Below are 17430 nucleotides of genomic sequence, written 5' to 3' on the forward strand. Positions count from 1 at the left end.
AATGGAATCTATACTGAGCAGGAGGCATGTAAAAAATTATTTTTTAATAAGTGGGTAATTTGCCTTTCACCCTTCAAGAGTCAATGAAGTACCAAATAATTACTGGGGTCAGTTATTCTCTCTTACATTGCCCTGTGAGAAGGATTATGAGGGACTACTTAGTTTTCCTTCCTTAAGAATTGATGAAGTGTTGAATGAGGGTCTAGCAACTTCTTCCTAATAGAAAAAAAAAAGAAATGTATACCTGGAGCCATCCAAGGACAGGCTGATGTGCATCTAGAATTGTAGTGCTTTGTAATTCCAAAACAAGCCTCTAAACTATTGCCCTAACAGTGAGATGTAGCTTCTGCAGTCGTATCTTGCTAAATTCAAACTATTCTTTGATGCAAGCAAAGAAGAAGCTGATAATTTCAGGAAAAATATATAAAATTATAATTGTGTAAGAAATTATTATCAACTTTGCCTTTCATCCTTTTGTGGCCTGACAAATTAAGCAACAATCAGATACTGAATTCAATACAATCAACTCTGCCTCTCTCCAAGGATGGGCTAATGTACAGCTGAAACTGTCTGAAAACAAACTGATAAGTAGCTGAAACCCTCCAATGATGGAATGATATACAATATAAAATGGAAATAAAGAAGACACGGAAAAAGAGAGTGCAAGCATATTTAATGATGTAGGCCAAGATATATTAATTGATAAAAATTACAATCTTAGTGATGATAACAAATCATTAACTAAATGGCTAAATCTGGTAAAAATAAATTGAGACAACCTCAGAAGGTTATAAATTTCTATTATAGGTACAAAGCCTGAAATTATGGGGGAGGGGCCTAGTTGACTCCCTCAACCTCAGTGCTTTATTGACCTTGAAAGGATGAAGGGTAAAGTCTATGCTGGTGGAATTTGAACTCAAAATTTAAAGAGCCAGAAGAAATGCTGCTAAACATTTTGTCTGTTATATTAACAATTCTATCAGTTCACAGAGGACGGAGTTTAATTTTTAGCTGCACAGTGACAGCTAAGAACATTTCAGTCATTGATACAATGACACAAATTTACTGACTGTTGCTTAATTTATCAAGCCACAAAAGGATGAAAGGCAAAGTCAGTGAGATTTGAACTCAAAATGTTAGGACTAAAATCTGTAGCACCAGAACATTACTATTTTCTGCTACTTTGTAGACATAAATAATAATGATTTCTTACACAATTTTATATATTTTTCCTGAAATTATCAGCTTCTTCTTTGTTTACATTCATCAAGATAAGACTGCAGAAGAAATTACACCTCACTGTTGGGGCAATAGTTTAGAGGCTTGTTTTGGAATTTCAAAGCACCACAACAGGAACAGAATTTATCCATTTCAACAACAACTTGTTCATTTTGATGCTGTATCATAGGAGCACAAAGTCATCTTTGATAATTCATTCTTTAAGCCTTCCTTAAATGAAGCAAGTGTTCTTTGTTCACATTTTCCTGCCTTATTCAGTTCCTTTTCCAAAGATCTTGCCCACTATTTTTCATTCATATTATTTCATCACACTTTTTCCCACTCTCAACATTGTCACAGGCAATCAACTCACTTTTTCACCATTTATGCTCTCTTTTTGCATCTGTTGACTTTCATATAGATACTGTAGGTATCCTGCACATTCTTATGTTACTGACAGCATCTCTACACATGGCTTGCACAGCTTTGTCCTTCATCTACACATGCTATTCATCTACATCAACGTTCACAAGCCACTCATCTACTTTTCCTATAGCTGTTCGGGCCAGTCCCACAGAGATGATGAAATACATCATCATAATGCTGGACATAACAAAGGTAAACATAAAAAAAATTGTTCAATTTTTAGTTGATAGGAAAAGACACAGGACTTAAAATGCTATCGGAAAGCTGGTCATGCAGACAAGGACTCTTTACTGTATTCCAAATGTAAAGAATGAGTGTACACAAGTGATGAAGTGAGATCACAGGCAAGCTGACACAGAAGAAAGAATTTATATGGAGCAGATACACAGGAGTAATATGAAGTAGGAGCATTCATGAAAAGAACTCTTTCAAATGATGTGATTAACAATAGAGGTGCGTATGAAGAGATGAGAAAGTTCTGGGAGCTATTTCTTCTGAGGGCAACAAGAGGTTTCTCTCTCAGAGTGACAGGCAGATTATATAATGTTTATGTACAAAGTAGGATGTTATATGACAGTGAAACATATAGACTGAATGCAGAGGATGTACAAAGACTGGAAAGAACTGAAGTGAGCATGCTACATTGGATGTTAATGCAAATGAATGAATGAACATAAATGAGCTGAGGAAACACTGAGTACAGGAGAAATCAGATAGAACATCCAAGAGAGATGACTAAGTTAGTACGGCCATGTAATGAAAAAAAGGGTAACTGCTGGGTGAAGAAGTATGAAGTGACTCAAATGAAATAAGCATGGTAGAAAAGTAAATCAAAGAAAGAGATAAGAAGTAAAAGCTGATCTCAGTGACTTAATCTTATGAAAGAGACAGCAGGCTCAATGGATACAATAAATGATGAAATAACTCACATTTTTGCAGTGCTGGTTTCCCATTTTGTTTTTTCGTAGCTACTCAGAGTATTTCTGTCTATTATTGCAAATGGAAGGAGAAAAAAAACCAAGATTCATGAATTTTACAGTTCCCTTGTTAGCTCTACTTTGATTCCCTGTAGAAGCTACTTACAGCTAAGTGGTTGGGTATTTCAGCTAAATATTTTTATCAAAGAATGTAACCAGTAGCGAACTGGCTAGGTTGGCAGCTTGTGCGATAGCAAGTGGGCCCCTGCGCCATTAGAATCCATATATGGGAGCCCATGTAAGTATTTAAGGGGCACATCCCTTCAAGTTTGAGAATTTTTTATTCACTCCTGGAAGAATGCATTAATTATTTCAGCCTGGCTGTGTTTGTAGACAGTTGGAACAAATACTTTTAACAAAAATAAATTAAATGATAGCATTGTAGTTGCAGGTGGGCCTCCTTGTAGTTGCGAGTAAGACACCTTGTAGTTGCAGGTGGACCCCACCTTAGTCTCCTGGCAACCAATATTTTTAGACCCAATCTGCCACTGGATGTAACAGACTTCTGTGATGTCCTTCAATGATAAAAAATAAAACTTTGCCTCGTTAGCTTGTAACCTGATACTTTAGTGATCTGATTAAAGGTGAGACTGCCATAATATAATATTCACCAAAATTACTGTAAGGAAGGTCACAAATGTCAAAATGGCGAGCTAGAGAAGATCCAACTAACTTAAGCAAAGAGAAACAAGCATAAAATGATGGTGATGATGATGGTAGTACAGATGAAGTTCATGATGATGATAATGATGATAGATATCAAATTTTTCAAAGATGCCATGAAAGCTATTAACTGTGAATCTAATCATTTCATACAATCTTCTCCGAATATTTAGATACCAAATGGACAAAGGAACATGTTATGTCATATGCATGTAGGATAGCAAATCATGTTGTTATATGCAAGTACATGTAGGATCATGTTGTGTTATATGCATGTGGGTTAATGGATTATATGCTATATCCACATAGGATGATGGATCATGTGCTGTATGCACATAGACAAACACAGACTACTTCTCTGTTCATGTAAATTACAAACTTATAAACCTAAGTCACAAGAGTCAATCTAGATTGATGGCCCTTAAGATTATTGTGTGACTATACTAACTTCAACAGACCACAGGACAACTACTATTCAATCCAACAAAACTTTCCTTTGTGGGAAACCAATAAAAGAAGCTTCAAGCAGTTGCTTGATCTGCTGGAAATAGTACCCGAGTCTCCCACAAACATACATTACCATCTTAAAAAAGAAAGGATACCTCATTGATGTCTTAGCTTAGTTTTAGTCATCACCTGCAAATGAGTATGACCTGGTAGTTTGTATCAATACCATCCTTAATTGTTTTAGGTACCAATGTAGTCACAAGCAGATATAGACATCCTCTCAGCACCCTTGCCCTTAGCCAAGAGGAACATCAAAAATGTGACAGCTGGAAGGAGAGATAGAGATACACCAGCAGCATGTTGGTGCACAGTTTCAGTTGACCAGACTGGAGCAATGTGAAGTGACGTACTTCACTCAAGAATACAATGCATCACCTGATCCAAGAATTGAACTCACAGAATTGAACATGAACGAAACACCTTAATCATTAAGCCATGTGACTTCATATTAGCTAAATAAAAAAAATTACAGTAAGGGCTCAAGTGTGGCTGTGTGGTAAGAAGTTTGCTTCCCAACCATGGTTCTGGGTTCAGTCCCACTGCATGGCAGCTTGAACAAATGCCTTCTAGTACAGCGTCAGGCTGACCAAAGCCTTGTGAGTGGATTTAGTAGACAGAAACTGAAAGAAACCCGTCATTTATATATGTGTGGGTGCATGTGTATTTGTGTGTGTGTGTGTGTGTACACATGCATTCCCTCACCACTTGACAACCGGTGTTGGTGTGTTTATGCCCCTGAAACTTAACAGTTCAGCAAAAAAGACCAACAGAATAAGCACCAGGCTTTAAAAAACAGTGAGTACTGGGGTTGAGTCATTTGACTTAAAATTCTTCAAATTGGTGCCCCAGCATGGTCACAGTCTATTGACTGAAATAAGCAAAAAAAAATATATGGTATGGTCAAAGTTGGAATACCTTTGAATATACCATAAACCAATTCAGTAGAAGTAGAAGAGTTAGAGCTAAATAACAACTTCCTTTTCAGTTACCTGAAATTACCTTAACAGCCACAGAATATTTTCTCAAAATAGTCACATGACAAATACATTTGTTACATAACGTTAGTTTCACAAGGTTACAAGTATATTTAAATGTTGTGTACATGTTTATGTACACATAAGCACAAACATGTAGGCACGTGCATTCACGTAGAGCATACTTACCAATTCCATTCTACCTTGGCATCAAGACGGCCAACACAAGAAACCAAATCATTGAGTTGGACTCTGTCTAAATAATGAAATATCCTTTCAGTTGTAATAGAATCTGGAAAAGAAGAAGAAAAAGAAAAATAAGCTTATTCTGGTGAATGGGAAGAGTACCTAAAATAATTCATTGCTTTACCAAAAAATGAATAATTGAAATATAAAAACTATGAATCAAAAATTTAATATTTCTCACAGACATGCGATGATTGAAACTCTGCCAAACACTGCATGTTAGTCTATACTAGAACAAGTATCAGTTTAATTTCCTGGCTACTAAATCATATGGTACTAGTTTGTAGGTACCAATGTCATAGTTAAGTCAAATAAGGGTAGAGTGCAGAAAAAATGTAAAGCACTGGACTAAATGCATTTCAATATTTAGATTGAGCAATATTCAATGTTTAAATCCCACAGGGGCCAAATTTACAGTTCAATTCTCCAGAGACATACTGGAGAACTGATACAATTATAGCTGTTTATGTTCTGTGTTCAAATCCCACTACAGTCAACTTTGTTTTTCATCCTTTCAGGGGCTGATAAAATAGTCAAGTATTGGGGTTGATAGTACTGGCTAACTGTTTCCCTTCTAGATATTTTGCTATGTGCCTAAATTAGAAACAGTATTACAGTAGAGTCACATATGATCAAATCAATAAATAAGCCAATGGAGTAAAGTTTTATATTTTATTACAGGGGTTCTGTTACACCCCTGATAAAGAAATCAAATAATCGATTGTCCAGTTGACCTAACTGCAACAAACTACAATGGGGAGTTACAAAAGACCTCAATAGGAAACTGTGTAATTCATTTTTTCATTTGCAATAATAAATTGAAATACTCAGATGGGTCAGGAAAATCAAAAAACAAAAAAACACAGTGCAATAATATGAAGTATTCACTGAATTATTAAACAATGAGGTGAATTAAGGTACATGGCTTAGTGGTTAGGGTATTTGGCTCATGATTGTAAGATTGTGAGTTTAATTCCCTGTGATGCATTGTGTCCTTGAACAAGACACTTTATTTCCCATGGCTCTAGTTCACTCAACTGACAAAAATGAGTAGTACCTATATTTCAAAGGGCCAGACTTGTCACATTCTGTGTCATGCTGAATCTCCTTGACAACTACATTAAGAGTACATGTGTCTGTGGAGTGTTCATCCACTTGCAAATGATACCATCAGTGATGCCATTGTTTACAACTTTGCAAACACATGTCGATGAGGGAAGTATGAAATATTCACACACATGCACACACACACACACAAATTGCATGCATGCACTTGTGCACACACATCCACTCATGTGTGCATGCAGGTACCCAACCAATTCTAATGTCTTGTGAGGCTCATTATCAGCATTACCTTGGCAAGAAAGAAAATACCAAGACCCATCCTTACCTTGTGTCATGCAGAAGGTTGAAAAGTCAAACATTTGTATTCAGTCATTGATGTTGATACCTCCTGTATCATCACCATCATCATTTAACATTTGTTTTCTGGGTTAGATGGTTTGACTGAAGAAGCTAGAAAGCTGCACCAGCTCCAGTCTGTTTTGGCTTGGTTTCTACAGCTTCCTAATGTCAACAAGTCCACAGTATACTGGGTGCCTTTTACATGTCATCAGCATGGGTGCCTTTTACATGTCACCAGCATGGGTGTCTTTTATGTGTTACCAGAACAGGTGCCTTTTACGTGTCACCGGCACAGGTGCCTTTTACATGTCACCGGCACGGATGCTTTTTACATGTCACCGGCATGGGTGCATTTTATGTGTCACCGGCACGGGTGCTTTTTATGTGTCACCAGCACGGGTGCTTTTTACATGTCGCCGGCATAGGTGTCTTATGTGTCACTGGCCTGAGTGCCATTCACACATCACCAGCACTGACCACAACCATGATTTCACTTAGCATGGCGTGTCTTCTTAAGCACAGCAATTCGCCAAATGTCCTGCTCACTTGTCATTAATTGCAAGTGAACCATCATCCATGCAAATGCACTTCCCTCCTACATCAAGATTTTTCCTGACACATTGTCTTGCAAACCAACCCATCAGTAATCAATGCTGAGATGCATAAGATATCTGGTGGAGTGGGATATGGCCTAGTTATTTGTATAGTTAATCAGGTTGTCCAAGAGGGAGTCATACCAAACAACTGGTCTAGCAGCATTACAGTTAACTGCTACAAAGGTAGACAGAAATAATTACAGAGGTATCAAACTGCTGGGCCAGGTGATGATAGTTACCAGGAATGCCATAGCCCAACTAAGGAGAGAGTTAGTCTAGATGAGATGCAGTTTGGTTTTGTGCCAGGGAGAAGTACTATAGATGCTATATTCCGGGTAAGCAGCTTCCTTTCTGCTTCTTTTGTGGCTAAGTACACCTGTTTCTTAACTTCCCTTCTAGCTACCTACTATAGTTCTTTACTACCATTTCTTTTCTCTAATGGCCTTGTCAACTACACTGTTCCATCCCCATATCACTCTAGGTCTGGTTGGAAATTTGTACAAGCCAAAGCAAGTTGTCCCATAGGAACTTGTAGTTACCCTCTACATTACATGTCTGTAAGTCTTCCTCCTCATTAAATGCTTCAGATGGAACATCACTAAATCTCTGACTATCAAAAGAATCTGTAAGCTTCCAGATCCTTCTTTTCCAGACTGACCTGCTTCTTGGAATCTTTCTAGCCTGTAATCTGAAGTTGCTAATGGCTAACCTATGCTAAGGGGTACATTTTTCTCTAGGGAAAGCCTTTGCATTTATGAGCAACCATGTACCTAGCTTTCTGGTGAGAATGTAGTCTATATGGCAAGCTTAGCCAATAGACTGATAGGCTATCAGGTGGCTGGCAGGTTTTCTGAAGTTGGTGTAGCAGACCATTAGGTTATTTGCATCACAAAACTCCAGAAGCCTTGTTCCCTCCTTATTACAGGAACCAACTCCATGGTCACCAAGTACACTATGGAAGATGACCAATAACTGCCCAACATGTCCATTGAAGTCACCAGCCATGAAAAGAAGGTCATTGTCATTTGTCTTTGAGATTGGTCTGCAAAGGAATATCATAAAAATGATCCTTCTGTTCATTTAGTAGACCTGTTTGAGGGGCATAGGCAGAGATTACTGTTGCTGTACTATTTTGCAAAACTAGTTTAAGCTTAAGTATGCTATCACACACTCTGACTACCTCAATCACCTTATTCACTTATTTCTCAGCTAGAAGTATGCCCATTCCACCCACCCCTTCACTGTTGCCTTCTCAGATGTTTTTTGCCTGTGTAGAATCTAGCTGAAGCACCTCTCCACCGAACCACTTGAATGCAACACACATCAACATACCTCCTCCATTCAAGCATCTTAACAATCTCACCAGACTTATCTTTCAATGTACCTATACTGATAGTATAAGGATGTGAAAGGGAAGGCAAGAGGGGAACAGGGAGAAGGGGGACAGCATGTGACATCTGAAAAGATGTCCTTGCATTTAATATCATCATCCATTCATGTTACACTTGCTGCATCTACTGGTAGTGAGTGCTATATGAACATTATTAATACAAAGATAAATAGAAATCGTTGAGTGCTATATATGCATTGTTAATACAAAGAGAAATTAATTGATAAGCACTTTTTAACAACAACATGTTAGTGCAGGGTATAAAAATGATGCCATGTGTCTTGCAGTAATGTGGGTGAGAGACCCTGAGGAGAGAGGAGGGGCAGAAGGACACATGAAGAAGAGGATGAAGAAAGAGGGAAGAAGAGATGCCAAGAGAGGTTTCCGGTAGATAAGAGAGGTTGCCAGTATAGGTGTGGGGCAGGAAAGGGTGGGTGCATCATATGTAAGGAAACAACTGAACAAGATATGCTCATTTCTAGAGCAGGAACAAGATAAGATATTCACATAGATACATTAATGATGAAATGAGAAGACAGGGTAAAACCGAGTATTAGAGGCAAAACTACAATTATGGTGAATTAAGTTAAATTAAACACGGATTAATATAAATAGGACAAAAATGCAAATAGCAGACATGAATTATACATCAATAAAAAAAAAAAAAACTTATTTCATATTTTTGTTGCATAAGAGGCATGTAGAATCCAGAGAAATCATTTGAGAGACAGTACAATGGCCAAAGTGTTTATTTATAATAGCAGCAACAGGAAGAAGAGATTAGTAGCTAGAAGTGGAAACCATTTTGGCAAAGTTGTAGACAATGTTAGGGGAAGAATACAAAACCATCTCTCTGATGTCATTATGAAGAAGTAACTGAATGAAATATGCTCATATCTAGAGGAGGGCCTTTAATAGAGAGAAAAGAGAGATAAGATAAGATATTTATATAGATACATTAATGATAAAAAGAGGAGACAAGGTAAAACAGGATAGTAAGAGGTAAAAACTATGTTTATGGTAAATTAAATTAAATAAAAGACAGATTAAGGAAACAACTGAACAAGATATGCTCATTTCCAGAGCAGGAACAAGATAAGATATTCACATAGATATATTATTAATGAAATGAGTTGACAGGGTATAAGAGGTAAAACTACGATTATGATGAATTAAGTTAAATTAAACATGGGTTAGTATGAACAGGGTTAGGGTTAGCAGATATGAATGATGTATCAAAGATCTGGACATATTTTTAGAATTATGCATTGCAAACTGAAAGATTTTAGCTCCTGTGAAGGAAATAATAATCTTGCTGTAAGATTAAGAGTTCAGAGGTACTGAAGTTTAGCAATATATATCAAACAGATTTAGGCTGGAATTTTTCCATTAAGACATGACAATGGTAATGTTAGTCATCCACAGAGAAAATTATTTATCATAGACCTGTTGGACTTCCATATAGTTCTCTATTGAAAGAAGCTCTTTTTCAGAAGCAGTGAAGCAAGTAATAACAGAAAAAAAAATAAGTAGAGATAAAGAGAGAGACAAGGAAGAGAGGTGAGACAAGGAAGAAAGGAGAGAATAAAAAAGGAAGAAAGGAAGAGAAAGAGAGAGAGTAGCAGAGTGGTAAAGTAACAAGAAATAAACAAGTGATTTTTGTAGTTTAAAGAGTTCAGATCAATTTCTTCTCTCAAAAAAGAATTAAACAAAAATTATACATTAATCAAATGGCAAAGTCCTTCAGCAATTGAAATATTTGCTTCAACAACTTGATATTCCTAAACTCATGCAAGTCATACTAAAAGTAAATCAAATGCAGAAACAACAAAAAAAGTACAAACCATATATAAAAGTGTTTTCATATTCAGGGTAAATAATCTGCAATTGAAGCATAACTCTGTTGTAAATGACATTAAAATAAGGTAATTAGTATAATTAAATTGATGTTATTGTTATACTTGGGGATGGTCATATCTTGCCAATTAAACACACACTATATATTTGGTCTTCACTTCAGCTTTATTATTATTATTAGTATCTTAGTGTCTTTGTCAAAATATCCCATGTGTCTCCTCTTGTACAGCTTAGACCTTTTTTTTTTTTACATAAATTGATGTTCTGTACTATAAATCCACTAAATTACTTTGACTGCAGTAAAACTTCCACTTTTTGTCTATGTTACTGATATACCAACACAGCATGAAAAATTAAAATCTTCAGAATACAAAAATAAATTTCCATGCTTAATAGACACACACCCTCGTGGTGTAAAATGAAACAGAGTGTTTAATGTTTCTATGATAAACAGAGTCATGCCTTGAAACTATCTAAATTAAAACCATCCATTCAAATTTTGTGTTAATTTATGTTCCAAACATCAGCTCAATAATGACAAAGTCATTTTACAGAATTCTTCTTTATTTTCAAAATTAATTGAAATAAAGATAGTAAATGACAAAAATATGGCAGCAAAAGTACTAACATACACAATAATCACAAACAGACCATTTTGTTCTCAGCAAATCTACATGGATTGGAGGAAGCTGATAATCAAGGAATTAAACTCTTCTCCTATTGATATGGTTGGTAAAAAAAAATATTTGGCCTATTTCCATCACAGAAGTTGATAAGACAGATGTTTAGCCATAAAAACTCATGGCCCCAAATCTTATGGAAAGCAATGTGTTGTATCTGTTTCTCTAGAACAATGTAATATTCTAAGACAGACAAATGAATTTCAATATGTTCAGCTAGAGGTATCTTGAAAATGATATATGTAGAGAAATAAGATATTAGGAGAATAAACATGTAAAGAACATAGAAAGTAATGAAAAAAATAAATAACCAAATTATTCCAAAGAAATTTTCAAAAATTATTTTCAAGCAGGAAAACAAATGCAACAAGATGCTTTGACAATCAAGAATCATTGCCATGCAAAAACTCACTTGTTGTAATAAACTCCCATTGGTAAGATATGGTTTTTGTGGCAAGAACATAATTCCATCAGAACCAAGGAAATGGGGACAACTGATAGTTCCTGAAACAATGAAAAGCAGTTAAGAGTATAAAGACTTTTAACAACTTGATTTATTTGAGTAATTATGCAATCACAAAGCATGAGTTAAATTTGTTCCCGATACAATTTTATAACATGTTATTTATCACATAGACTAAAATATGAAAAGTAAATTGGCCAACCTCACAACAGCACATCTCAAGTGGTGTTGTTCTTGTAGTGGTTGTTGGTTTTATAATATTGTTGATTCTTTTAGGCACTACTGAAGACCTGGTCTTCAAGGAGGGATAGTTCTTACAGGAAAATCTGCAGTAGAATCAGAAGAAATTCTAGATGTGGTAGCGAAATCTAGAATCAACAGGCAACAAAGTAAACTTATCAAAGACAATGCAGAAAGAAGATAAGCCCCTACTCCAACAGGAAAACGTCTGCATTTGATATGCAGAAAAGAAGTTAAGTAGAGTTACATTTGTTGTACCCAGTGTAAACTATAGTCACACAAGATGTGTAGAGGGATCTCAGGAAAGCTAACAATGAAGGTAGATTATATGAGGTAGATATTTAGAAGCAGTAAATACTAGATTCATTCAGGTTTTCACAGCGCCCAATAACTAATTGAAAGCTTCTGATATCTAGATGAACTAATTAGCATTGGAAATGGGTGCTTTAAATGGATAGTAGTCAACATATAAAAGCAAGCTAGGAGCTATTATCTCTGCTGTAACAAAAGGTTTCTTTCTCAAAGTAAAGATGAGATTATATGATGCCTGTGTACAGAGTATGACATTGCATAGAAGTGAGATGTATACACTGAATGCAAAGGATTTCATTGCATTCTTCAGTTCTACATGAAATATTTAATGTTGTCACTGCTTACATTTTGCACTGTGGATACACCACTGTCCATCCTATTGCAGTAAACTGTCCACTTTGCTAGGTGAATTTACACATTAGAAGATAAGTGTCACAACTGAGGCTAAAATGGCTGTTGTTGTGAAAGGGCACTAATCACCGACACTCAATCATTGGCTGTTTGCTACACTCTCTCACTACAGCCACCAATAATCTCCTGAGAACTAACAATAGAGATTTTATATGGTTGCTTTGCCTGCAAGAAATAGCAACCACATTTTAAAAATCAAACACTTCCTTCTTGAAAAAAAAAAAGACACAAAATAATATAGTCCTTCACACCCCTTAAAAAATGGAATGGTCATAGTTGGAACGTCATTAGTCCTAGATCTGCTCAATCAATGCAACAACAATGTTCTGAACCAATTACCCAAAATAAATACAAGAATTAGTCTCATAGCTCCCTTTTTTTTTATTTGTTTATCTTAATATTGTTTATTTCATATAAGTGCGAAACCTTCTAAGCAAAGATTAGCAGAAGTGACTGAGGGGAAGAGATATCCATCTTTTAGCAACAGCAATAGTGAACCAGTTTTGCCATAGACAGGGAACAATCATGAAGGAAAAAATATCAGTGTTGAGTGGCCAACACTTCTAACACTGTGGGCTAGCCAGAAGTGAATGTTTAACAAACTGTGTGTCAGATGTCTTTCTCTTTTGCATGCTTAAGCTCATTCCTCTGATGCCCATTTTTTCTCTCAGCTTACTGCTAAGTTCGCTATTCATATCACACTAACATTACACATTCAGCAGAGTGTGCTGATTTCACTTCTTTCCAGTCCCCAGACATTACATTCGATGTCCACATCACACTACCATGCAAGTGATATACAATCATTAAATCTTTTGTTGGTAACAGAAATCATAGTGTCTTGAATTTTTACTACTTTGTCCTAAATCTAACAGCTATGCATTTAGCATAACATCCTGTAATGATGATTAGGTCACCTTGGTAACAAAAGCTATCAATTAATTCTCACAAAAATTCTAGGCAGATGAAAACCTTCATTCCTTTAGTATTATTATTGCTACAAGGATACTATTACTTCTAACTTCTCTTTTTGTATCAGTTACATATGAAATCAATCTTCTTTATCAACCTGCCTGGGATCCCACTATATCTTTTGTGGATCCATAATTCCTACCTAGTCTCTTTTCAGATATTGCATATGACCATCTCACTAGAGTTTTGCTTACATGCCTGCTGATTAAATTTGTCTTTGCTAAGTTGACCTATGTGCTTCTCAGTTGTGTAAGCATATATACATATATATATATGTATAGATATACACATATATAACCCATGCCAACATACAAAATGGACATTAAATGATGACGTTGATGTTGTATGTATATATATATATATATATATATATATATATATATATGTGTGTGTGTGTGTGTGTGTGTGTGTGCACAAGAATCCCTCACAATATAAGTGTAATGCATTCCTAAAAATCTTGTAATACGAAATCTCATACTATAAAATCTATTTCCTATTGACTTTCATGTTACAAAATGAGATGTAATTCGGTGGAATTTTTCTGAAAAAATAACAACAAAAAAGACAACATAACTACTTTTATGCATGCAAATAACAATTTCCAAACAAATACATAGTACAACAATTATACATAAAAAAATTTGAAGAGAAATAAGTTAGTGAATAAATAAGAATCATAACACCATAAAAAGGTGCATTCTTATTACTAAAGATGTTGACCATTGTGTGAGAAGCAGTTGAGGAATGATATTTACTAAGAGGATAATAGACACTATCTTCTATCTTATAATTTATCATCAACATCTATTTGAGGGATGAAGAAATTATCCAAAATTGTTTGATGTTTATGGCACATCATCACTTAATTCATCAGTGTGGGAACTGAACTCATTGTAAACTCACTTTGAACTTTTTACATTACATTCACAATTAGGGTTATTATCAGCAAAAAACTCGCAGACCTTCTACAAATGCCAAACTTTTAGCAATATTCTTTGTAGTCAATTTAAGTGAACTTGGTGGAATTTCCATATTTTCATTTGTATTCCCAGCTTCTTGTTGTATAAATACCATCAACTCCTCAATAGCTAAACTTTTTCTATGGGACACTAGTAACACGTCGTCCTCTAAAACTTCTTCAAATCTTACATCATTTACAAGCATTACAATATCTCTCCAAAGTTATTGTAGACTTTATACTTGTGGAAAGCTTGTAATTTCCCAGATATAGCCAAGTCACATATTTTTTCAAGCACCATTCAAAGTTGAGGGCATCACTTCATCTGTTGACTCAGTTATGTTATCCACAGCAATGATTATGTTGAATTTTTTCCAGAAGTCTCTAACTGTTGGTTTATCTTCCTATGAAATGCCTTCGTAAGTTGTTTGAAAGTTCTTCTGAGATAATATACCTTGAAGTTAGCTGTCACACCTTCATCCATTGACTAGAGCAGTGGTTCCCAAACCGTGTGCTGCGGCACACTGGTGCACCGCAAGATGTAATAAGGTGTGCCTCGAAAAAGTAAGATTATATTTCAAAATATGAAAAATACAAACTGAAATTCACTATAAAGTTCATATATAAATGTCAAAGTGGCAAAAAACTAAATACTAAGTTCTAAACTAAGAATGAGATGTTGTTGTGTCATTCAATTATGGTATGACATTGATAGTGTTATTCAATTTTCATAAGGATAAGAACTAAATTAGCATCAATCTATCCTTGAAATTGATGTCTTATGGACACATTTAGTGCATGACTATGTTTCAGTTTATTTCGGTTGTAGCCTCAGCAGTTTTCATTTCAATAATAAGTGGGAAAAATAAATTATTGAACTAAAACATACAAATGTTGAACTAAATCTTTTAATATGTCCTCCCATATTGCAGCTGTATTTCAATTTTTTTCATTCATATAGTGGCAAGAATTTTCATCTTTTCAATAAATTTTGAAAGACTTCTTAAAAGAATCTGATAATATGTGACACACATATGTTAGTAATTTGTGCTCTTTGTGCAATACAATTCATATTAACAGACTAAATTACCCATAAAATGGAAAAGTTTATTGAGAGGAAACATAACTGTAATGATTATGAATCTGAAAGTGAACTCTCATCAAAAGCAACTAAGCATAATGATAATTATGTGAAAACTCAACCCAATCATAAATATTGCAATAGATATTTAAAGTTCAGATTTCATTGAACTGGCAACAAGGATCAACTTCTTCAGCTGGGTTTTGTTTGTGGTGAAAAGATGTCTAACGAAGGCATGTTGACCAGCAAGTTGAAAAGACATTTTACAACTAAACACTCACATCTTCAATGTAAAGATCTGAATTATTTCCAAAGACTGCTAGAACAGCAATCTAAACAATGAAACTATTTTGAAAGAAGGATGAATGCTTCTGAAAAGGCTCAAGTTGTGTCTATTGAGATAGCCAAAACGATTGCACCATGAATGAAAGCACATACTTTAACTGAGTCGATTATCTTACCTGCTTTTAGAAAGATGTTAGGTGATGAAGCTGAGCAAGAAATAAGTAAGATTCCGCTCTTGAATAATACAATCCATAGGAGAATTATGGGTTTATGTATCTGCTGATATAGAGGAAAATGTACACAACAAACTTCAGAACTCGTTTTACAAGTTGATGAATCAACTGACATTAGCAACAAAGTAACATTAGTTACATTTATTCACTTTATTGATGGTAACCAAATCATAAATCAGTTTTGTTGCAAAGAAATGCCACTCACTACAAAAGGTCAAGATATTTTTGACATTTTATCTGCCTACCTTGAAAAATGGAATGTATCCCGGAATTCATGTGTTGGAAGATGTACCAATGGGGCACCATCTATGATAGGCTCTATTAAAGATTTTGTATCTCCTGTACAACAGCAAAATCCTAATGCTATATGTACTCATTGCTTCCTACATATTTCAAAAATAATACCAGTTGGTTTAAAGTAAGTATTAAACCAAGTTGTTGAAATTGTCAATTATATTAAAAGTAGGCCATTGAAGTGTTGCTTAGTTGAACAAATTTGTGTTGATATAGATTCCCAGCACAAGCGCTTGCTTTTACACACAAAAGTCAGATGGCTCTCAAAAGGTAAGGTGCTATGTCATATACATGAACTCCAGAAGAAATTGCATGCAATTTTTAAAGAAGAAAAACATAAATGCTTCTTGGAATATCTACAATGTGAATTTTGGGTTTCCAAGCTGGAATATTTAACAGAGATATTTGCACAACTTAATAGCATCAACACAAGTATGCAAAGTAGAGATGCAAACATTCTCACTTCGACAGATAAGCTGGTTTCATTTAAAAAGGAAGTCATAATTTGGAAAAATAGAGCTGAATGTAGTAACTTCAAAATGTTTCCCTTAATACAGAAAAGCTGCATAAAAGAAATGACTACTATTGTATTTGAACATTTGACAAATCTGGAAGTAAAAATAAACTTTTATCTTCTGGCACTGAATACAGAAGAGTATGAGTGGGTTTGAAATCCCTTCATAAAAATCCCATCTAATATTGGTCTGAAAATATGTGAAGAAGTGGAATTGGAATCTATAACCAGTGATCTCGGACTTCAAATCAAGTATGCTGAGTTACCTATTGATACATTTTGGATTGCTATCATAGGTGAATACCTCTCAGTAGCAGAAAAAGCTTTATCTGTTTTAATGCGGTTTTTCACATCGTATTTATGTGAGTTGGGATTTTTAACCTTCAATAACATCATACCTCAAAAAAGAGATAGGCTCTGTTGTAGCGAAGAAGAAATGAGGGTTTGTCTTTCTCAAATACATTCCAATATTGAAAACGTTTCCAAAAAACATCAAGTGCATGTTTGTCATTGATAACTCTGCTTCATATATCGAATAATGAGTAGGTACATGCAACTTTTCTGCATTTTAATTATCTATATATTACATTATAGTTTATGCTATGCTAATATGTATAAAAAAAACCTATTGAATAAATTTTAGAACTTATGTACAAAGTGCACCAAAATATTTTGACTTCTTGTAAGGTGCACTGTGAGTAATAAAAGTTTGGGAACCACTGGGCTAGA

The 17430-nt window shown here is 35.0% G+C and overlaps 1 protein-coding gene across 4 annotated transcripts in view; it reads right to left on the reverse strand.

The window, feature by feature from the left end:
* The window catches only part of LOC115217284 (lysosomal cobalamin transporter ABCD4-like), an 83994-nt gene that overhangs the window by 2141 nt on the left and 64423 nt on the right, over positions 1–17430 (reverse strand). For all 4 annotated transcript variants that reach the window (XM_029786925.2, XM_029786926.2, XM_029786927.2 and 1 more), the window contains 3 exons: positions 11351–11442; positions 10246–10282; positions 4955–5057 (listed from right to left, as the gene is read on the reverse strand). In XM_029786925.2, the coding sequence (XP_029642785.1) occupies positions 4955–5057; positions 10246–10282; positions 11351–11442 (232 nt within the window). The remainder of the gene's footprint in view (positions 1–4954; positions 5058–10245; positions 10283–11350; positions 11443–17430) is intronic.

This window comes from Octopus sinensis, linkage group LG11 (genome assembly GCF_006345805.1).
Source record: "Octopus sinensis linkage group LG11, ASM634580v1, whole genome shotgun sequence".
Classification (NCBI taxonomy): Eukaryota; Metazoa; Mollusca; class Cephalopoda; order Octopoda; family Octopodidae; genus Octopus; species Octopus sinensis.